Source organism: Natrix helvetica (genome assembly GCF_964273705.1).
Source record: "Natrix helvetica genome assembly, chromosome: 3".
Taxonomy (NCBI): Eukaryota; Metazoa; Chordata; class Lepidosauria; order Squamata; family Natricidae; genus Natrix; species Natrix helvetica.
This window is the reverse complement of record NC_138549.1, coordinates 24,615,366-24,637,717: the sequence shown is the minus strand read 5'-3', so window position 1 is coordinate 24,637,717 and position 22,352 is coordinate 24,615,366. Positions and strand designations below refer to the sequence as shown.

The 22,352-nt window shown below is 38.1% G+C and overlaps 1 protein-coding gene across 2 annotated transcripts in view; it reads right to left on the bottom strand.

Moving 5' to 3' along the window:
* Positions 1-22,352, bottom strand: part of FGF14 (fibroblast growth factor 14) — a 382,025-nt gene that overhangs the window by 131,027 nt on the left and 228,646 nt on the right. Inside the window, exon 1 of one of the 2 annotated variants that reach the window (XM_081946763.1) lies at positions 21,259-21,793. The exons of the other annotated variant lie outside the window; for it this stretch is intronic. Coding sequence (XP_081802889.1) covers positions 21,259-21,454 — 196 coding nt within the window. The 5' untranslated portion in view covers positions 21,455-21,793. Of the gene's footprint in view, positions 1-21,258; positions 21,794-22,352 lie in introns of those variants that run through there. 2 annotated transcript variants of the gene reach the window in all.

Here is a 22,352-nt window from a genome sequence, read left to right as displayed (position 1 = left end):
GGTAGGTAGGTAGATTAGATTAATAGATAGATAGATAGATAGATAGATAGATAGATAGATAGATAGATAGATAGATAGATAGATGATAGATAGATAGATAGATAGATAGATAGATAGATAGATAGATAGATATCCTGTCTTTATTATTTTTGTAAATAAGTCAAAGTGGCAAATATACTCCCTCCTGTTTCCATCACAACAACCATTAAAATTATCAATTTTTCTATGAACCAGGATTATCATTCTTCATATAATGATACATTCCGAATCCTGAATATATCATTCAATGTAACCATAGTAATATTAAACTACAAAACTTATTAATAAACTTATGAATCTTAAACAAAATATTCAATTGTGGGGCAATTGAATAAGTGCTCCCTCCATTCCTTAATCAAGTTGGCAGTCAACTGCTTTTAAACAATTTCTGACACATCAAATAAATATGAAAAAACTTCATTGAACTTAATCTTACCTCAAACTCTTCAGGACAGCTATTAAAATTCTTTTAACCTTTGGCGGGTTAATACAGACTATTCCAACTCTTTATCAAAGACTCTTGCAAACAACCAGTTACCGGAAGGCTACTGCCATCTGCCATCTCTCTCCCACCATAGCAACCTAGGATATTCCTTTTGGGGTTATACAGGCTTATGCTGATTCCTAAACTACCACAATTCATCCTTTTGATTTCTAAGAAACATTGTAATCATTTGGGTACCAATCTTCAGTGTCTTAGAAAAACTGGGCTGAAAAACTGTTGCTTTGCTGTGCGGTATGACCCTCTAACATTTTTAGCTTAAAAATCAGGGACAAGTGCCAAGATAGGCATATACTGCCTTTAGTTCTTATCAACAAATTTCCAGGGTAAGTTTAGGCAAATTATTAATAATTGTTCTGGATGGTTTTAGCTATTTTATACAGCTGACCCAACCTGACCCAAGCTAATTCAACCCAGGTTGAATTAACTAAAATAATGTCATCAGGTTCAGCAAGAAAACACATGTTAAATATAAACTAGCAAAATACAACTATGGAATTCCAACAGAAAATACAACAGTTGAGCAGAAGATATGGTCAGGAAAAAACAAGACTAATTATCCATGAAAGTTTAAGTTCAGATTAAGGGTTAGGATATAATACAAGATTGTTGTAGGATTCATTTGAGTAGCTGACCCAAGTCTAACAAATGCAAATCATCTGAAACAACATGTGTGGCTATTTGGGAAATAGTCTGGATTCCTTGGTAGACCATTAATCTTATGAAGTTCCTTCTTGAATACTTAACACTTTTCTGCTCTTTAACTGAACCTAGGGATGTTGTCATTCTTTGGGGCTTAAAGGACATGCAATTTTGTTAGGATCGCATTCTAGATCTACAGGGGAACATGGCAGCTGTAGAGCCTTATTCAGCAAATGCTCTTGTTGCTTTTTTTCCAAATGATGTGAATGTGAATAAGGTAAAATACTGTAATGTAAAGGTAAAGGTTCCCCTTACACATATGTGCTAATTGTTCACGACTCTCGAGGATGGTGCTCATTTCTGTTTCAAAGCTGAAGAGCCAGCGCTGTCCAAAGACGTCTCCATGGTCATGTGGCCGACATGACTAAACGCCAAAGGTGCGCAGAACACTGTTACCTTCCCACCAAAGGTGGTCCCTATTTTTCTACTTTCATTTTTACCTGCTTTTGAACTGCTAGGTTGGCAGAAGCTGGGACAAGTAACGGGAGCTCACTCCATTACATGGTGCTAGGGATTGGAACCGCTGAACTGCCGACCTTCTGATCAACAAGCTCAGCATCTTAGCCACTGAGTCACCACGTCCCTAAAATGCTGTATGAGTATACAATACATCTGCTATATTTTCACAGCAGAAATGGGGTGTATTCTACAGCATATTCTTCATTTATACAAACAAGAGCCAGTGTAGTATATTAATTGAGGTGAATAACTCGGAATGGGGAGACCTATGTTCTACTCCTCTTTTACACATGGAAGCTTATGACTGGTAAACTTGTACCTGTCATAACTTCTCAGCTCAAATCAGCATTAAACACTATGACAATCAGGCTGGTAAAACAAATCCATTGGTTTCATCACATATTGATAGTGCATTGTAAAAACTGAATACAGTACAAAAACAATTGAACCCTTTAATCATGCTGAATAAATCAACCAGATCAATAATAATTTTACTTTATACAAACTGATTCTAAAGCTGATCAGTTTTTACCAAGGGTGTGAATATGTGAATATGCATTGTAGGAGATGCTTGAAAATATTATGCAATGTACATGAATCCTATAGTATTTTGTTCACAGTGAACAGAAATGCCCTCTTCCTCATGCATAATAACCTAGAAACTAATAATACATAACTGGAATTCTTAACATCATGCTTGTGTTTATACTGTTTATGCTCTCCAATATGCGTAACATTAAAGGGTTCTATGTTAGAGAGAAAAAGGCAAGGAGTAATAACTCCTTGGGTTGGACATAAATCAGTCATAAAACAGATGCATATGTTTAGCCAGCTCTCTTATGGTTATATGCAGTATCTATCCAAATTCAGACAGTTTAAAACAGATACATAACATTCCTCTAGGAAATACATCTAATGAAAATTTAATAATTAATTTCTATTTAATTATAGAAAAGTTAATTTTAAAAGGAAAACTTTGAAATTCAAATAAACAGATGATATCTGAAAACTGACCATATCTAGAAGTCTTATCTTCAGTCCGTCCTGATAATTACTTTCTCTTTGGACATAATAGTCCAATATCATAGCTTTATTATTGTATTGTCAGGCATGAAAAATCAGGACCTCATATTAAGTTTCAGTTAAGCTAATTTATTGCTCTTGCCTATAGACAAGAATCTAGTCAACTAACAGTCAACACTAAATTGGTGCTAGATAAAGAGTCGCAATTCAAGGTGGGATAGACTCAGGGGTGGGATTCTGCCGGTTCGGACAGGTTCAGGCAAACCGGTAGCTCCGACTATCAGCTGGGAGCGAACGGGTTCGCTCTGACTTTCAGCTGGGCCCGTCCAACTGCCCCTGCCTGCGCTATACTCGTCTTCCCTTTTCTGAAGCCCAGCTGACAGGTGCAGCAGAGTGGATTGTTTTCCTCCCCAGCAGTAATGCAGTGGGTGATTTCTCTCTAAACTGTGCGTGTGCGTGCTCAGCGAACCGGTTATTAAACCGGTAGGATCCCACCCCTGGATAGACTTGGATTGCCTGTGGGAATATAATGACTACAATCTTTTCTTTTCCCTCTTCATTATACGCCCAAAGGCTCTGCCTCTTCTTCTACTACATGGTTTGTTTGCTTTTTAAATCAGGTAGTGAATGGACCAACTAGTATTCATCCCAATATCGTAATACCAAAAACAAGTTATCGTTACTCTTTTTCTTATATTTCAATTAAACCTGTGGTTTTTACTTCTTCATAAAAATCGACATAGCTAATTTTCTAATAGGTAACATTAGAAAGTGGAGTCTGCATTCAGATTCAGGAATTACAGTGTGAGTGAATTATACATAGACTTCAAATCAGTATTAAGATGAAACAGTTTGTTTGCCTTCCAGGTTGGGTCAGCTCTATAAAATAGCATGAGTTAAAACCATCAAGAAGAATTATTAATAATTGCTATGTTCCGATCTCCTATAGCTTATTAGCTAATTATAGTGGAATGCATTTCTACAAAAGTAAAGAGTGATACATTGTTTTAGTGACTTTGATGACTTCGCATATTTATTTTTATTTATTTAAACTTCATATTTCTAAACCGCCTCAAAGAGTGGCTCATGGAAGTGTACAGTATAATATAATCAATAAAATAAAATAACATATTAAAATTAACATCCAAAATAAAATTAAGTTAGGTTTTCGTTGTACATACACACACACACACACAATTAAGTTCAAAAGGGTAAAAATCCCAAAATGGCCATTAACACTGGTTATTACAGGTAAAACTACTCTCATGGGGCTATTCAGCCCCACAGTTGCAGGGTCCTCTGTGCCTGCCCCCCAAGGCTGCAGAGGCAAGTATGACCCCCCTCATGGAAAGCCAAGAGAGTGGGGGCCTTTTTCATCTTTGGCGACAGGATGTCCCATAATGTGGGGACAACAGCATTGAAGGCTCTCTTGCTAGACTCTAGCACATAAAATTCCTTGACTGATGGGGCTTGCAGCATACCTTCCTTGCCTGAATGAGTGAGGTGGGTGATGTGATGGGGGAAGCCATACACCACATATGGTTTTATAGAAGATGACCAACACCTTGAATTGGACCCAGAAGCAAACTGATACCCAGTGCAGTTCGCAGAGCAAGTTGTTTACATGTGCTCTTCTAGTATGGCTTGCATATTCACATTCTGCATCAGCTGAAGCTTTGGACACTTTTTAAGGGTAGCCCCATGTAGAGCATGTTGCAATAATCCAATCACTAGGATGTGAGTGACCAAGTGAAGAGTTTCCCTGTCCAGGAAAGGGCACAACTGGCACACAGCACAGTTGGGCAAAAGCCCTGTTGGCCATAGCTGCCACCTGCTGTTCGAGGAGGACCTGTGAGTCCAAGACGATTCCCAAGTTACAAACCAGATCTGTCTGAGGTACTGCAACTCCATCCAAGAACAAAGATTATAAACTCCTGGGTACTGGATATCTACAGCTGATGTTACCTACTTGAGTAATGAAACATCTGAAAGAAAACAAGCAATCTCAGAGGGCACCAAAGACTCCACACACCATAAACTCAATTTGATAAGCTGATCTGATTTGGAATTTGAATGGGCTACATGCGAATACTTTTACACAGATCCTGTGTGTTCTAATTTAGAAAACAGAACAGTAATTTTAAAAATAGGTAAGTTCTTTTAATCACCCACATTATATCAGTAACCATCATCCTGGACACAAATAACTGTAGCACGTGAATATAACACTAGCCAGGTGTTACTTTGTTATGCCCAAATAGCTATTCTAATTATTATTCTTAAGCTTAAAATTTAAAATTCCAAGACCTTTCAACTGAGGCTCCCTGCTGTGCACATCAGTGAAACGTAAGCTGTTTGGATAGTTCACAATTTGGAACTGAATATCTAATAAAAGTAATGTAATCTTGCCTCAACACCTGCCTCTTTCTTGTCTCTTCAATTTCTTTCTTTCTATCTTTCTATCTATATATCTATCATTGTTTATCAGGCAGTGCTCGAAGCAACCACTTCTTATTCTGTAAAGCAGGGATCCCCAACCCCAGGGACATGGACCACTGCCGGGTCGTGGCTTGTTCAGAACTGGGCCACGCGAGCAGCTGGCCATCACATGGGTGCAGCTCAACTTGTGCGAGTGGTGGACCAATTCCCTCTCCTCCTCACTGCCAGGCGACCCAGCCATAAAGGCTAGGGAACACTACTTCAAAGCAACTCTTATCTTTTTACAGAAATGAATGGCTACAGGTGTCATGTGATCCTGGGAAAATATGTACTCTTTAAAAGACTGTAGACAATGATTACATTTCATCCTCCCAGATGCTTTGTAGTATCTTTTCAAAATTGCATTATCCAGCTGTATTATATATGTAAATGAGCCATGGTGGCGCAGTGGTTAGAGTGCAGTACTGCAGGCTACTTCTGCTGATTGCCGGCTGCCTGCAATTTGGCAGTTCAAATCTCACCAGGCTCAAGGTTGACTCAGCCTTCCATCCTTCCGAGGTGGGTAAAATGGGAACCCAAAATTGTTGGGGGGCAATAAATATGCTGATCTGTAAACTGCTTAGAGATGGCTGTAAAGCACTGTAAAGTAGTATATACGTAAGTCTAAGTGCTATTGCTATTGCTGAATCTTAAATACCTAGCCAATTTTCCATCAACAGATGACTTCTTAATTTTCTTCCATATTTCTTAGCTCCCCTTTCTTCATTTATATTCTTTACTATTTATATTCTTAGGTACTATCTTTTCCTCTTAGTTCATCACACCACTAGACTATATACCAGTGTTGGTGAAACCTTTTGGCACCGAATAGCACGCACACGCGGGGGAACTGGAAACCGGAAGAGCAGTTCCCCAGTGCATGCATACTGAACTTCCGATTTCCAGTGTGTGCATGTGCGCACCAGAACCTGGAAGAGCAATGAGCGATGGCTGGCGTGCCCAGAGAGAAGATTCTGCATGCCACTTCTGACGCGCGTGCCATAAGTTTGCCATCACGGCTATATAGTATATACTTTCCTAACACGATTGTGTTTCAATTTTGTTTCAACTCTCGGAATTCTTAGCAAGTGTCAATTCTGAGAAATTTTGAAATTCACACATTCCAAAGATGATACTTTAAGAAAGGCTTTTTTGGACTTTATTTAGACCATACTACATATTTATCATAACCTGTAATTATCCTCCGCTTTGTCCTCAATGATTTTTTTTCTTAAGATGGTTTGTTCTCTTTTGACTTCTTTGAAATTGCCCACAGAAGGTGAGTGTTTCCCTAAATAAATAACTATGAATTTGTGGGACAGAACACTATTTTGCACTTGCTTAGTAGAAGGGGCTATTAGCAGTTAGAAGAAGGTGCAAATAACTGAAGACAAGTCTATCATATTTTACATCTTAGTGTAAAATAAATAGGTTGACGAGATGGGAAAGCCGGGCACTGAACAATGTTTTTCTGTGCTATTTTTCTTTCTAATTCCTTTCATCTTAAATTCACCTTCCTTCTAGGTAAATAAGGAACAGTATTTAGAGATTCAAGTGAAGAAAATTGTTAGATACTTGCTCTAACTACAGTGGTTTCCACCAAGGTCCTCTATTCCGGTGGGAACAGAGGTTTAATCCTATTGGTTGAAGGGTCTGACAGCTCCCTATAAAAGGGCTGCTGTCAGACTCAACCTTCGCTGGATTGTTCTCACTTCTTGTACTTAATAAAGAGCTGTTGTTACCGTTAAGCCTGTGTGTGCCTACCCATTACCCGATCTAACAAAAGTAACTCTCATGGAAGAAAAATAACAACATGCCAAATCATAAATCAACAATAAAATCAATGGAAGGAGCAGATTTAAAATTACACCTGTAATCCTTTTTATGAATTAAATGAAAAATTGATCTGTTACTTCTATACACCTATTTCAAAAAGATCCTATTTGTCCATAAAGCACAATATAATCAAAGACTCTAGAAAGAGTGCAGAGAAGAGCAACCTAAATGATTAGGAGAGTGAAGGCAAAAACATACAAAGAACAATTGCAAGAACTGGATATATCCAGTTTGATGAAAAGAAGGACTAGGGGTGACATGATAGCAGTGTTCCAATATCTAAGGGGCTATCACAAAAAAGAGGACAGTCACTTATTCTCCAAAGCAGCTGAAGCCGGGGCAAATTTCTTGACAGTTAGAACAATTAATCAGTGGAGCAACTTGTTGTGAATATTCCAACACTCAAGGTTTTTAAGAAGAGATTGGACAACAATTTGTATGAAATGGTATAGGGTTTCCTGCTTGAGCAGTGGGTTGGACTAGAAGACCTCCAAAGTCCCTTCAATCTGTTATTCTGTTATAAAAAATATAAATATAAAAAATACTTTTGCTAAAAAAAAGTGTGATTTATTTGTGAGAGATCATAGCATATTTAAAAAGAAAAATCTGTCAAAAGAAAGTATAGGATCATTCATTTAGACACGAAAGTATGAAAAATACTTTAAATCACAAGGCTTGTTTGTTTTTTCAATCTTGAATTAATGAATTTGGAAGGAGTAAACTATGTTTCCACCTCTGAGAATCTCAGATAATATATTTTCCCATTTATCTTTTTGTATCCTGACTTTTCTTTTCAGAACTTATCAAAATTATTTATTATTATTTAGTCACTCACTTGTAAAGGGGGCACGGTGGCCTAGCCATGAAGACACTGGGCTTGTCAATCAGAAGGTTAGCTGTTTGAAATGTAAATAGTGAGTAATGGAGTCAGCTTCCATAACTTGCCCCAGCTTCTGCCAACCTATCAGCTCAAAAGCATGTAAATGCAAGTAGATAAATAGGTACTATTTTGGTGGGAAGGTTACAGCATTCGATGGGCCTTTGGCATATAATCATGCCAGCCGCATGACCACAGAAGCTTCTTTGGATAACACTGGTTCTTCAGTCTGTGAATCAGAAATGAGTACCATGCCCTAGAGTTGTGATGGCGAACCATGCATGCCATAGGTGGCAGGCAGAGTCATTTCTGAGTGCAGATGAGGCATTGCCCTTGTCAGCTCCAGTGCACGTGATTTTTGGCCATTTTTTGCCCTCCGGAGGCTTCCCTGAAGCCTCCGGAGGCGAAAAAATGCCCAAGGTGCATACCAGAAGTTGGGGAACGGACCTTCAGTTTGCACGTTGGGCTGTTTTTTTGCCCTCCTCAGGCTTCAGGAGGCTTCCCTGAAGCATGGGTAGGGCAAAAAATGGCCCACTGCAACTCCCTGAGGTCCAGAGGCTTCAGTGAGGCCTGCATGCATGCGCAGGAGGGTTGTATGCGCATGTGCGGGGATGTGTGCGTGCATGCAGAGCGGAGGGATTGCATTATGGGTGTCTGCACGCGCAACTCCCCCATGCTCCCCATGTTTTTGGCATGCCTTGACAAAAAGGCTAGACATCACTGCCCTAGAGTTAGTCATGGCTGGCAGGAGAAACCTTTACCTTTTTGCCTTTTTACCTTTTTTCGTCACTTTTATAACATTTAGTGAAAATGGAATGTATAGTAGTGATGGCGAACCTATGGCACGCGTGCCACAGGTGGCACACGGAGCCATTTGTAAGGGCACGCGAGGCGCTGCCCTGTCAGCTGGCCAGCGCGCATGCGTGCGCTGGCCAGCTGAGTTCACCATTTTTAAAAGCCATTTTTCGCCCTCCCCACGCTCCAGAGGCCTTATAGGAGCCTGATGAGGGCGAAAAGAGCCTCCCCCGCCCCGCCCCCCGGAGGCCCTCCGGAGGCTTCAGGGATCATCCGGAGGCTTCCCTGAAGCCTTCAGAGCGCTTAAAATGACCCTCCATGCAAACTGGAAGTCACTTCCGGTTTGCTCGGAGGGTGGTTTTAAGCGCTCTGAAGGCGTCAAGGAAGCCTCCGGACGGTCCCTGAAGCCTCCGGAGGACCTCCGGGGGGCGGGGGAGGCTCTTTTCGCCCTCACCAGGCTCCTATAAAGTCTCTGGAGCCTGGGGAGGGCAAAAAAAGCATGCAAAAATGGGGAGGAGCGCCTGTAGTGCGTGCATGCGCACAGGGGGGTGTCGCGCATTGCATTATGGGTGCGGCGCTCCTCCCACTTGTGGCACGCGAGCCAAAAAAGGTTCGCCATCGCTGGTATAGTATATAAAGAGAGAGAGAGCAAGGCATGTTGGGTGAAAGCAGTCAGCCAACATCTTTATGGCCTCTATAACATGTCACAAAGCACTAACTACGCTTTTAATTTGATGAGAAATCTTCTTTAGATTGGATATTAAGCAACATTGGAAAAGAAAAAACTGCTTTGGTATTAAAACCATAAAATCAGCATTGACTATTATTTTAAGACAAAGCAGACTCTTCCAAACAATTAAAAATCTGCTTTGTCTTAAAAACCTATTTGTTTATATTCAGTGGGTTGTTTTTTTTTAAGTTGGGGTGAGCAAACCAAAAGTGGTGAGGTGTGCTTTCTTATTTATGTTTTATTTTAAGCTAAGAAATATTTCATACACTAGATCAATTGGGAGGAAGGTATCTGCACTTATTCTTTTAAATGAATACCTGATTAGTGTGCAAAAAGTCTGCTCCTGCTTTACTAACACCAGTTTATTTAAAAGTTAATGATGGAATAAATTCTCTGCCACATCTACATTTTAGAAAGAATGTACAACTCTGTTTCAGCTGCCTGCACTGCAAATTGCTTTTTTGAAAAAGGACAAAGAGTGGCTGGAGTTTGTTAGTGTTAATCTACCAGAAAGCCTCTGGAAATTAAAGTCTGAGATGCATTCGCAATGGGATCCATAGCAGGCAATTTAATCTTACCTTTAAAAAGAGAGCAGGAAAGGTGGTGACTGATCTCTGTCATATTGAGATAGACGACTTCTTTTTTTCTTCTTCGAATACATCCATAGACAAGAATATACTATAAGGGATTCGACCCGTATTTCAGAAGTTTTTTATATCTTAATATTTTATGCCATGTCACCAAGGTCATGACCGAACTTGCATGCCTATCCCGTTTCATTTTTTTCTCCCTTGATATTCTGGTAAGGATCTTCCTACTTTTAAATGTTTCGTACTTTTCGCATGTCATGCTTTTTAATGTTTCTTTACCCAGAACTTTAGTTTGAGTTTACTACATTTTTTTTCATAAATAAATATTAAAATTATATGAGTCTATCCATATACAGTGATTCTGTATGTAGACTAGAATAGAACAACAGAGTTGGAAGGGACCTTGGAGGTCTTCTAGTCCAACCCCCTGCCTAGACAGGAAACACTATACCATTTCAGACAAATGGTTATCCAACATCTTCTTAAAGACTTCCAGTGTTGGAGATATTCACAACTTCTGGAGGCAAGTTGTTCTACTGATTAATTGTTCTGTCATTTCTCCTCAGTTCTAAGTTGCTTCTCTCCTTGATTAGTTTCCACCCATTGCTTCTTGTTCTATGTGTCACTTAGGACTTAAAGTTCACCTTAAAAGACAACAGGTCTTCCTCAATGGGAGGAAGAAATGATGACTAGGATGATTAGAAACAAAACATTTACATCTCTAGCACAAACAATGCATAGCCATCGTACATCCACTATTTGTTTATTATGCCATGTAATTATATCCTGAAAACTGCGAGTGCTTGCATGATTTAGGATCCCATGTACAACTTGCAACCATTTGTTTAGTGAACGTTCAAAATTATAACGGCACTGAAATAATCGACTTATGAACGTTCTTCATATTTTATGACTTCTGCAGCATCCCAATGGTCACGTGATCAAAATTTGAACGCTTGGCAACTGGCACGAATTTATGACGGTTGCAGTGTTCCAGAATCACGTGATCAAATTTTACGGCCTTCTGACAAGCAAAGTCAATGGGGAAGCCAGATTCCCTTAACAACTGTGTTATTACCTTAACAACTCCGCTATTAACTTAACAACTGCAGTGATTCACTTAACAACTTTGGCAAGAAAGGTTATAAAATGGATCAAAATTCACTTAGCAACTCTCTTGCTTAGTAACCGAAATTCTGGGCTCAGTGGTGGTTGTATGTTGAGGTTACCTGTATTTTACATGATTAACCTGTAAAATCCTATCCAATGTATAGGACATGGGTTTTACCTAACAGTTCCATAGCAAGTGTACCCAAGTCCAACAGCCCCTCGAGTCTTCCATGCAGATTAATGGATAATATGATATCCAATAAAACAACAGGTAATCTTAGTTTAGCGATTGCCTCACTTAGTGAAGGTTCATAGTTACAACAGTGATCAAAAAGTAATTTTACAACCAATCCTCTCATTTATGACTTTCATAAGTCTCTAAAGAAAGGAAAACTTTCTTTAAGAGCATAAGCACAATCACAGTTTCACTTAGCAACTATTTCATTTAATAACCAAGTTGCTAATCCCAGTTGTGGTTGCTAAATGTGAAATGTACTTCTTGTCATTTCAGAGTGACTATAATCTGAAGGGAAATTGGGGAATTTTTTTGTGTGCTGCACAAAGTACTCTAACCTCTTTGTTAAGTGTTTGGAGCACATTTGATGTAATTAATACCTCCTTTTGCCCATTGAGTGTGACACAGCCTAGAAAGTTTCCTTTCCTTGGCATAAAATGTTGAATTAATGAATTAACCAAATGTTATTTATTCATACATCCACTGAATCATAAACTAACCAAGCAGGCTGGATTTAAATGTAATATAAATTAGCAAGCAAACAGAAATATAAGGCTAAAACTAACCCAGCTAAGCATCTGCATAAATGCAACTATAACTTGGTAATATTACTGGTACTTCTTTAGCTGACCTTGGTGAATGTGTTGTACAAACCCAATCAATTGTGAAATAAAGGGAAATAGGCTCATGGGCACTATTAAGCATCTTGTATAGTAAGATTTACAGAACTCTTAGATTCTCATGTAGCTAAATTTAGTTACTCTTCATACCCAGTGAAGATAAGTTAATTACAGCAAAGGCCATTGATTTTGAGGATTATTAGCTTTTGCTGGAGCATTTTCATTGTTTTGTTTATCATTGTCATGGCGATGAGATTAAAAAGGAAACTGAAAAAAATGCATTAAAATGTCATCAATGATTATTCATAATGATCGAGCACCTCTACTATACTTTCACATCTAATATTGACATAGGGAATATGATAGCATCTAAAACATACCAGGGAATATTATAGGCAGAGTCCATATTCCCTAACTATACTACTTCCATCAATATACAGTAATTTATAACATCACTATTAAAATTATATCCTTTCCATTTCCTATCTGATAACAGCAACTAAGAGAATGGATTAATTATGTAACCAAACTCAACATTCTAGAGAACGGATCAGATTACAGGATTCTGAAACTGGAACAATATTCTCCTGAATTGCTAGAAATAGTTATTGCCTAAGGTTTATTATATTTGGGTAGCAGTAGTTCATCCTGATATTTCTATATGGTCTCCCTAAATTAATTTATGCTGCTCATTGGGAATAATCAAGTATCAAAAAGGATTATTCAGCACTAACAAAAATGTAACCATTTATAACATTATTATTTTTATCATATACTTGGAGGTATCTTGGATTCAGAGCAATTGAAAGTCAAGAAAAAACTCAATAAACCATTAATGATTTCTAATTAATGTATTTGGGAGAATCCTGGAGCAATGTACATTACATATGCAAGATGGGTGGCATACAAATTTAATAAATAACTAAAAATATTAAATATTGCAGGACAATTTTAATGTTCAACAAAATTATTTAATTTATATTAAATTTGTTTGTTTGTATCCCACATTTATTATTATTTTTTACAAATAACTCAAGTAGTAATCCATTTCATCCAAATGTACAGGTGTATGGGGTTTTTTTTTTTGGTCATAAACTAAAATTTTAAAAAAAGAAACCACTGGAGCAAACACTTTTGTTACTCACAGCTCCCTTGGTAGGGGTACAACAATGGAAATTCTCTTATACATAACAATGAGAAGAGTCAGTAAAGTGTCATTCCCTGCTATATGCAGTATATAACTGGCTAGGCTGGATGCCTACAACCTTACTTTGAGATGATGTCTCAACCTCAGTAATTTAGTGATTCATACTTTGAGCCCTATTTGACTGGACTACTTTAATGTGTTTTACATGGAGCTGCTTTTGGAGAAGACCCAGAAGCTGCAGCTGGTATAAATATATAGTGACAAGATTACTGGCAAGGTTGCCCTGCCAATATAAAATGATTAAATAAGCTGTGTTGGTTAACAAAGCTCTTCCATATCCATTTCAGAATGCTAGTCATTCCTTTTAAAATCCTAAACGGTGCAGCAATATGACACATTTGCTACCATTGAATCTGTCTGCTCTAGTTGAAAGGTCTGCAGAAGGGTCTTCTCTGTTGATCGGTCACAGGTCATAAGTGAGGTGGCCGGTCCTCTCTAATAGGCCTCACCTCATGCAAGAATGCAGAAGTGTCTGAAAACTGCATCTTGCTACAGTATGCTTACCCGTTTTATCCCTATGTTTTTCCTTTCAGTTGACTGCTAACCCCTCTCTTGATCTTATATTGGGTTCCAGCTCTCTCTCTCTCTATGGATTGATTCAGATTTAGTCATTTATTGTTTTTTTAGTTTGATGTTGTAAACCACATTCTGTTGGCATTGATGTGGGTTACAAATACGGTAAAATAAATGATACATTCTGTAAACATATTTTCCTGTTCTTTCTAATCCATGAACAAGAGCTAAACTGAAATGTTTAATTATTCCATGAACTACTTTTTTTAAAAAAAAAACCTAATTATAGATAATAGAAATTCTGATTAATTGGTGCTTAAACAGGATTTCCCATCAAAAATACAAGTGTTTCATATAATTTTCCACTAATCATCGTGTTCACCATTTGTACACACAAAAATAAAATAAAAATGTCTACATGCTGTATATTTCCAATGTGGGCATCTCTTTGAAGTAACACTACAATCTAACACATGACAGCCATATACAACAATGACAGGCAGAATGTGCAATATATCTTTGGTCTTTGGACATCAGTAACTGATATATTCTGTACCTGGAACATCAAATAAATGTAGGTAATGATATCTCTTTTGTGTGTCTTGCAAAGAAGAGATTAATGCAGACCCATATCTAATTTTTCATTTCATGACACTAGCCATTCAGAACACATTATTATGCATAGGGTTAGGGGCTGTGTATCTTTCATTGATACAGTGTTTTTAAAGACGAAATTGTTAGTTTCCTGCATTTATGCACATTAAAGCTTTGTTAGCTTCAAATTGAATTTAATGAGAAATGATGGCCCAAATAACAGCCATGGTGGGTATTAGGAGACAGCATCGAAAAACATACCTTTTGCTCATGCCCAAAGCTCTAATTTTAGAAATGCTATTTGTTAAGGCGCAATGACACTATTATTCAGAAGTATTTCCTATCATCAGTCCTATCATCTGTGCTTTCATATCTCTCTGATGGTCTTATGTGCTGATATGCTCGATTTCACAGCCCATTACATCCAAATCAAATAACCCAGACATAAAGTTGACTTTGCAATATACGCTGTAAAGAGATTTTTGAAAATTAATCATCACATAAAAATGGAATGTGGGTGATTATCAACAAGAAAAAAATCCATGTACATATATGGATACATATGTATATATTTGTGTATACACACACACACACATTTTCTAATAATTGACTGTGTCCTACTGTAGTCTTTAGAAAATGCTTTTTAAATTAAGTAGTCTGGCAACAAAATCCTATATTCAGAAAGAATTCCAGAGGCTACAGGAAACTGTGGTATAGTATTTGTTTTAACATCTATATTGCATGCCTCCTTGAGACAATATACCCTCCAAGAAAACATCTAATACTGAAACAGTGCCTCTTTTTTATCATCCTTAGGCAATTTTAGAAAAATCCAAAAGTCTGTATTTCTCATCAAATTAAATCTCATTGCAAACAGAAAGGTGAGGAAAATAAAAATTACAATGCAGGATACAGATAAATGCATCCAACTGACCTCAGATCAACTCTCAGAAAACTAAGCTGGTTGCTTCTGATTAATACTTGGTAAGATATCAGTTGTGAATTGCTGTATGCTAGACTGGGAAGTCTAAAAACATCCTAGAAGAAGAAAATAACTTTTCCATTATGCTGGCAGAAGAACAGCATGGATATAAAAGCTTGGGAGATTAATAGTTTAGTTTGGCACCTAATGGGAAAGATTCTTTTCTTTTTACCCTGTTGTTTTTATTGATTGTTCTGAGCCCCCTAGAACCACTTTGTGAGATAGGTGGGTGTTAGATACTTATACCAACTACAGTGGTTCTCACCAAGGTCCTCTGTTCCGGTGTGAACAGAGGTTTAATCCTATTGGTCGAAGGGTCTGACAGCTCCCTATAAAAGGGCTGCTGTCAGACTCAACCTTCGCTGGATTGTTCTCACTTGTTGTACGTAATAAAGAGCTGTTGTTACCGTTAAGCCTGTGTGTGCCTACCCATTACCCAATCTAACAGTGGCTATATAGCTTCAATGAATAAATGAATTCCATGAATTCACTAGGAGTTGTGCTCAACTTGTGGAGTTTATAGAAAGCACATTCTTTACTATGAACCATTTAGTAGAAAGTCCAGATAGCATCATTAAACAGACATGAATTAACATATTACTAGTGGTGTTCAAACCTGACAGCTTTAAGATTTGTGGACTTCAACTTCCAGAATTCCTCGCTCTTCATCTTGATGATGTGCGGATGGGCGGGGGAAGGGAGCTGGAACCGGTTCTAAATGGCACTGTAGATTTGTGGAACCTCTTCTATAGAAGAGGTTAGAACTGGCAGGAACCCACACCTGATTGTCATATACCAAAGGTTTTTGTGAAGTAAGGTTGCAAAAGGAATCTGATTCCTGACTGATTTCCCCTGAAGTAATCAGCTCCTTGGAGTGCCATTTGTATTATTCTGTATGAAATTTCTCATGTGAGCGACTAGGTATTTTATTTCAAATGTAAATTACCCAAAGGGTAAATAGGACATTCAAGAAAATATTGCCAGTGTAAACATACAACCAGGCACCTGGTTATTTTTTTTTCAACAAGATAGCATTTGCAGTGAACTTCAATCTTCTTTTTTTAAAAAAGTAATTTATCAACTGGTCATTTAAGAAAGATGCAAATGGAATTAGTAAAATGTTCTCATTTCTATTTTCTAACATAGAGTAATTAATTGCTTAACTGTTATCCTAGAACCAAATGATAACTGAGTTAAGGCTGCAATCTTGCATGCTTATCTGGGAGAAACCTTCTGTATCAACCAATCTAAAGTGCAAATTATACTACCTGCCTAGGAATTATCCCCATTAAAGTAATTGGAATTTGCTTCCAAATAAATACCAGAAAACTACATAAAATTTATTCTATTGCATTTAATTACTACATTTTAAAATATTAAAACGTTAATCATTCTTTAAACCATTAAGTAAAATTTGACTAAAACTATTTAACAATCTGAGTAGAACCTTGGTTTTGGTTTGGGGATTTGTCCTACAAAAATGATTTTTCATGGTAGCTTAGTAGTGTGGCTGAGAACATTTTACGTATTAATGATTGCAGCTGGGATGACTCAATTTGGATAAAGGATCAACAGAAACAATAACACAAGATAAGCACATCTTGTTCTGCTTACACCTTACCCACAAACACATTTAGAAAATTTATTATTATCATTAAATTATGTTGGGCTTTCCTTCAATTGTTGTTCACAATTAATTCCAACCTAATCCTAACATAGTTCCATGAACATTTCAAACTGCAGTATGAAAAGCTTCAGCATATAAGATAGCACACTTAAAGTACATCTACTGATATCAGTGGAATTTAATCATTAGTAACTAAAATAATATTTAATTTTTCTAATTATGATTCAATTCATTATGTCAGATCAGACTCTTTACCAATCAAGATCTAATGACTGAATTAAGTTGAACTGGTTTGTTCCTTCACAACATACTATTTAAAACAAGTCCTGATCCTAGATCAATAAAAATGGTCACACAACCTGTGGACCTGGAAAATAATCTGGTGTGTGATGAGCTTAAGATGTCTGCAAAACAACCTTTTTTCCTTACAAGCAATAAAAATGTATCAAAATAAAACTTAAGCATGAATAGTTGTTTATATAACTCCATATGATAAATGGTGAAAGAAAAGATTTGTCAATATTTTCCATTTTTAAAGTACATGTTTTGGAAAATAATGGTTTTTGTTTCTAAAGTTAAATCAACTAAGTCATCATATTGAGGAAGCAAATATATTTTTATATTGTAAAAAAAACAAGGGATATGCTCATATTGTCATATCTAATAGATTTATTATTTAAAACAAAAATGTTAAAAAGAAAAAGCAAACATTTTACAAATGGTTTCTAGGAACAGTCTCTATAAATATTCTATACTTGAACACTAAAATACAAAAAAGGGAATGTCTTGAATGAAGATGAATAAATAAATTACAATATTACACAAATATACATTGAATGTTTTCATCTTTTTTATCTTTTGAAATGATATTGCATGGCTGAAGAAGCATTTCCTAATAGAGAATTAATAAGCTTTATGACTTGGACATGTTGGGTGTCTTGCATTCTAACATAGTCAATGTCCATTTTATGTTACTTTTATTTAAGACCATTATTGACATAATAAACATTATGATTTAAGGCTAGCAATTCATTCACTTTAATTTTATAGATATATTGTTGAATGCAATTCCCTCTTTCATTGAATACAGTTCCTCTTTCATTGGATAATCTTAGACAAATATAAATGGATATCATGCATAGCTCATCCCGGTACCTAAACACTGAAAGTATATACTACTATTAGTGTCATTTTGTTGTATAAAAATACAGAATATTGTACTATTAAGTTGCATGTCATATATTAAAGATATGACAAACATCACATTTCATGAGAAATCTCTTTCTTACAACTTTCAAAATACAAATTATACAAAATTGCTAAGCCTTCCAATGCCTTTGCTATAAACTAAGAAACATGGTCACAAATTGATCCATTAATGTTGTTTTGTTGACAAAATTGCAGCCATAGAATTTAGAGATTATAAACATCACTATTCTATCTGTACTTTATTTCAATAATCTGTAACAATCAGTTTAGTATTCTATTTACATATAGTATATAGAATACTAAATATAGTATTCTATCTACTACTGCCAGAAATTCATTTTAGCTATGCTATTGCTAAATCACACTTGTAACGACTATGTAAAGCTTGAAAACGCCTTTTATTCTTGATCTATTCATTTAAAGATATTCTTTTAATCTTCCTTATACTAGTAAAACTTCTTAAATGTAACTTATGCACTAGAAAGAAGTATGGATCGCTTTCTTAGCCAAGGCAAACATTTTAATATTGCTCTCTAGTACATTTGGTAATTTGATCAATACATTATTTTACATATAATGGAAAACATAAAAAAACATGCAGAATTTACAACTAAAAGTGGGGAAGCATCTTGGGAGAAATCAAATTTTCATTTTTCTATCAGCATGGATAATATGAACTTTGACCCTTTGTAAATATAAGATGTAACCAGAATGGGAAATAGGAAATTCTCTAAACCACAAGAGCAGCTTCTTTTTAAATCACACTTCTTTGTATGATATGCTTATGTTTTGGTCAAATTCATTTGTAGACAGAGAATATATAAGCCATCATGTCTTCCCCACCCTTTATAGCCACTGAACTATGAACACAGAGAAAGCATGAGAGAGAAAAACAAAAATACACAATGTGTGGTATATTAGCTTGTCCAAAGATTCCCTAAGTTATAGTTCTTTGCCCTGGAAGATCAGCTTGGTGACTGCACAGGTGAAAAGAAATACAAAATAATAAATTGAATGTGAGGTGGAGACCAAGTAATGTTGTATTGTTCACAGAAAGGGAAGAAAGGGAATAAAATGAATATAAAGCTGAAGAGGAGGCGGCAAGTGTTAAGGGGGTATCCCAAAATCTGATAGTGTGTCCCAGAATGCAAAGGAAGACAATTACTAAAAGTCAACATAATCAGATGAGCCCTGCCTTAGCATGCAAAGACAAGTTGTTATGGAATTGGAATTTCCCTATATTTACTCATTAAGGGTTCTCCACTTCAATTTCTCTGAATACTTAAAGTTACAGTGACATCAAATGTCTAACATCTTATCTTGCTCGTTTCGTTGTATAACCAATTTCCTTGTATTTAAGTACAATGACAATAAAGATTATACTTATTTGTTAATTTTTGAAAATAACTCAAAATGCACTGAATGCTACATTTATTATCCCATCTCAAATTGTCACATTTTTTCATGTGCATCTTTGGGAAACCTTAGTTTATTGCCCAGCTTGTTCTCTCATCAGGCTTATTTTCCATTCTCCACGCAAATTGTTAATGCTAGCAAAATTATAAAGGATCTTTTACATTAGAAAAATTGCCCTCAAAATGATCTTGTTATATTTAATATTAAAACAAACAATCTTCTAGTGGAAATGAAAGCAATGAGAAAATTCAGTATGACTAGCAATGGTTTTGCAGATTTACTTTTTACATCATATGTTTTTTCTTTTACTGATTTTGTTTTAAAGTACACATGCTATTTTCCCCCTTGTTATCTCTACAGGGCTTCAAGGTGTCTTAACCATTTTCACACAATTGGATTGGAAACAAGTTAGAATACTGTTCACAGATCCCAAAAAGCAACATTTTCTGTTGTGCATTAAGCCCTATGAGAGCTACCCAGCTCAATTAAAACATGTGGGGAAATGCTTTTTAAGCATTTTGTTCTGCATGAAAATAAAATGGCATAAGGGATCCCATTTACACAATGCCACATACCTGTTCCAATTAATCTGAAATACTGATAATCTTACCAGACCATCGTAAGCATTAGTAGCACAGATGATGAGCAAATCAGAAGGCTGGGGCACAAGCTCAGACTTTTTCTTTTTATAACAGTAAATGAATTTATTGAAAGCACTTTTCCCAATCACTTCACCAAATATTGCAGCGTTTGGAACAAAGTACTTGTAATCAAAGTACTCAAACCGTAGATTGGGTGGATTGTTGTTCCCTCATTTATATAAAGTGTTAGAACCACTATCAGCATCTCAGTTTGATTATTGATCATAATTCAATGGACTTTTTGACTTTTTAACACTCTATAGAACTGTACCATTTACACACCAAATATTATTTAATAGGGAGTTTAGACATTTGTTCACATGCATGCTTACAGTGGAAAACTTGTTTCAGATTACTGCCTAATAAAAACATGAGAACTACTTTTGACAGATTGACTCAAAATAGCCTCTCTAGAGCCACCTAAAACAGCAAATGGAATGGTGGAGACTTTTTCCCCACTACCCCAAGACCTAATGGAAGCATCAAGAAGGTATGGGTTATGGGTTATTGCACTGATTTATTTATTTATTTCCTCATTCATTTTCTCTGTCCTTCACCCAGAGGGTACAGGCAGTCTTCGACTTACAACAGTTTGCTTAGCGACCGTTCAAAGTTACAACGGCCCTGAAAAAAGTTACTTACGACCATTTCCCACACTTATGGCCATTGCAGCATCCCCGTGGTCACGTGATTTACATTCAGATGCTTGACAACTGACTCACATTTATGACCCTTGCACTGTCCTGGGGGGGGGGAGTTTCACGTGATCCCCTTTTGCGACCTTTGGCCAAGCAAGAGTCAATGGGGAAGCCCAATTCACTTCATCCCTATTTTGCTCATTTTAACACCTGCAGTGGACTGGCTTCACGAGTGTTGGCAAGCCAAGTCGTAAAACGGGGCAAAACTCCCTTCACCCATTTCTCACTTAGCAACATAAAACGTCATTAGCCGAGGACTACCCCTATAGCCCCAACTTGTGAGCAGCCACAATTCAGGACTTTGGTTTCAAAACACAGCACAGGCGCACACAAAAGAGATAGACGGAGAGAAAGCACACAAACACACACACACACCTTGGCGCCGCAACCTCCTCTTCTTGAGCCCAAAGATGCGGACCTTGGAGAAGATATCCACCAGGTTGCCATTGCAAAGCCCGCGGTTCTTGCTGGGGCTGTTGCGCCTCCTGTTGGCCGAGGGCCGGTCCCAGTGCTGCAAGTCGCGCGCTTGGCGCTTCTGGCGGATCAGACCGCTGGCGATGGCCGCAGCCATGGCCCCTCGGTTCCCGCGCTTTCCCGGGGCGCCCGGCTCAAGCTCACCGCGGAAAGGGCGCCGGGCTTGGCTCGGCTCAGCCTAGGCACGACCCCATCGCCTTACGGGTCAAGGGCAAGGACGAAAAAGTCACGGGGTCACCACCCATGAAGCCTCCTCCGAGGGCTTCGGACCGAAGCGAAGCAACAAGCGGCAGCCGAAGCAGCGGCGGTGGCGGTCTGTCTTAAGATTGCGACGGTGCCTCCACGACGCCGGGCTCATGCCCGCTTCTCCATGACGGCGGCAATTGCCGCTTCCATCGCTCGGGTCACCGCCGCGTCTTCCTCTTCCTCCTCAGAGCTGCCGCCGAGTGCTTCGGAAAGCAGCATCTGGAAAGTGTACGCTTCGGCTCCTGAGAGGAAAAGACTTCATATCAAGGCACTTCGGTCCCACCCTTGCCGACACCCCGCCACACACACAGAAACACACACGCACACCCTCCCTCTCCCTTCCCAAGGCAACCGAGGGAGGGGGGTTTGTCCTTGGGGCGTGGGTGGGGAGTTAAAAGCGGGGCGATTCCCAAACCCGACACGAAACCCAGCAACAACAAGCGGCTTGGGGGGGGGGGGACAGGAGGAGGCAACAGCAAGGCGGCCGAGGGGTGGATGAGGAAGGGGGGAATTCGGTGGGATTGATGAAAAAGGCTCGGCCGGCCAAGGGAAGCCACACAAGCGGCCGCCACCTCGCCTTCCAAGCGGGGCTTTTGTAATCGCCTCTCAGCGCGCGCGCGACAACGGGGGAACGCGTGGCGTGGAGGGGGGGGGAGAAAGAAGGTCCCCGGCGGGTGGGGAAATGGGAGGGAGATCGCGCCAAACGTGGGTGTGGGAGAGCGAGGGGAGAGAGAGAGAGAGACGTGGAA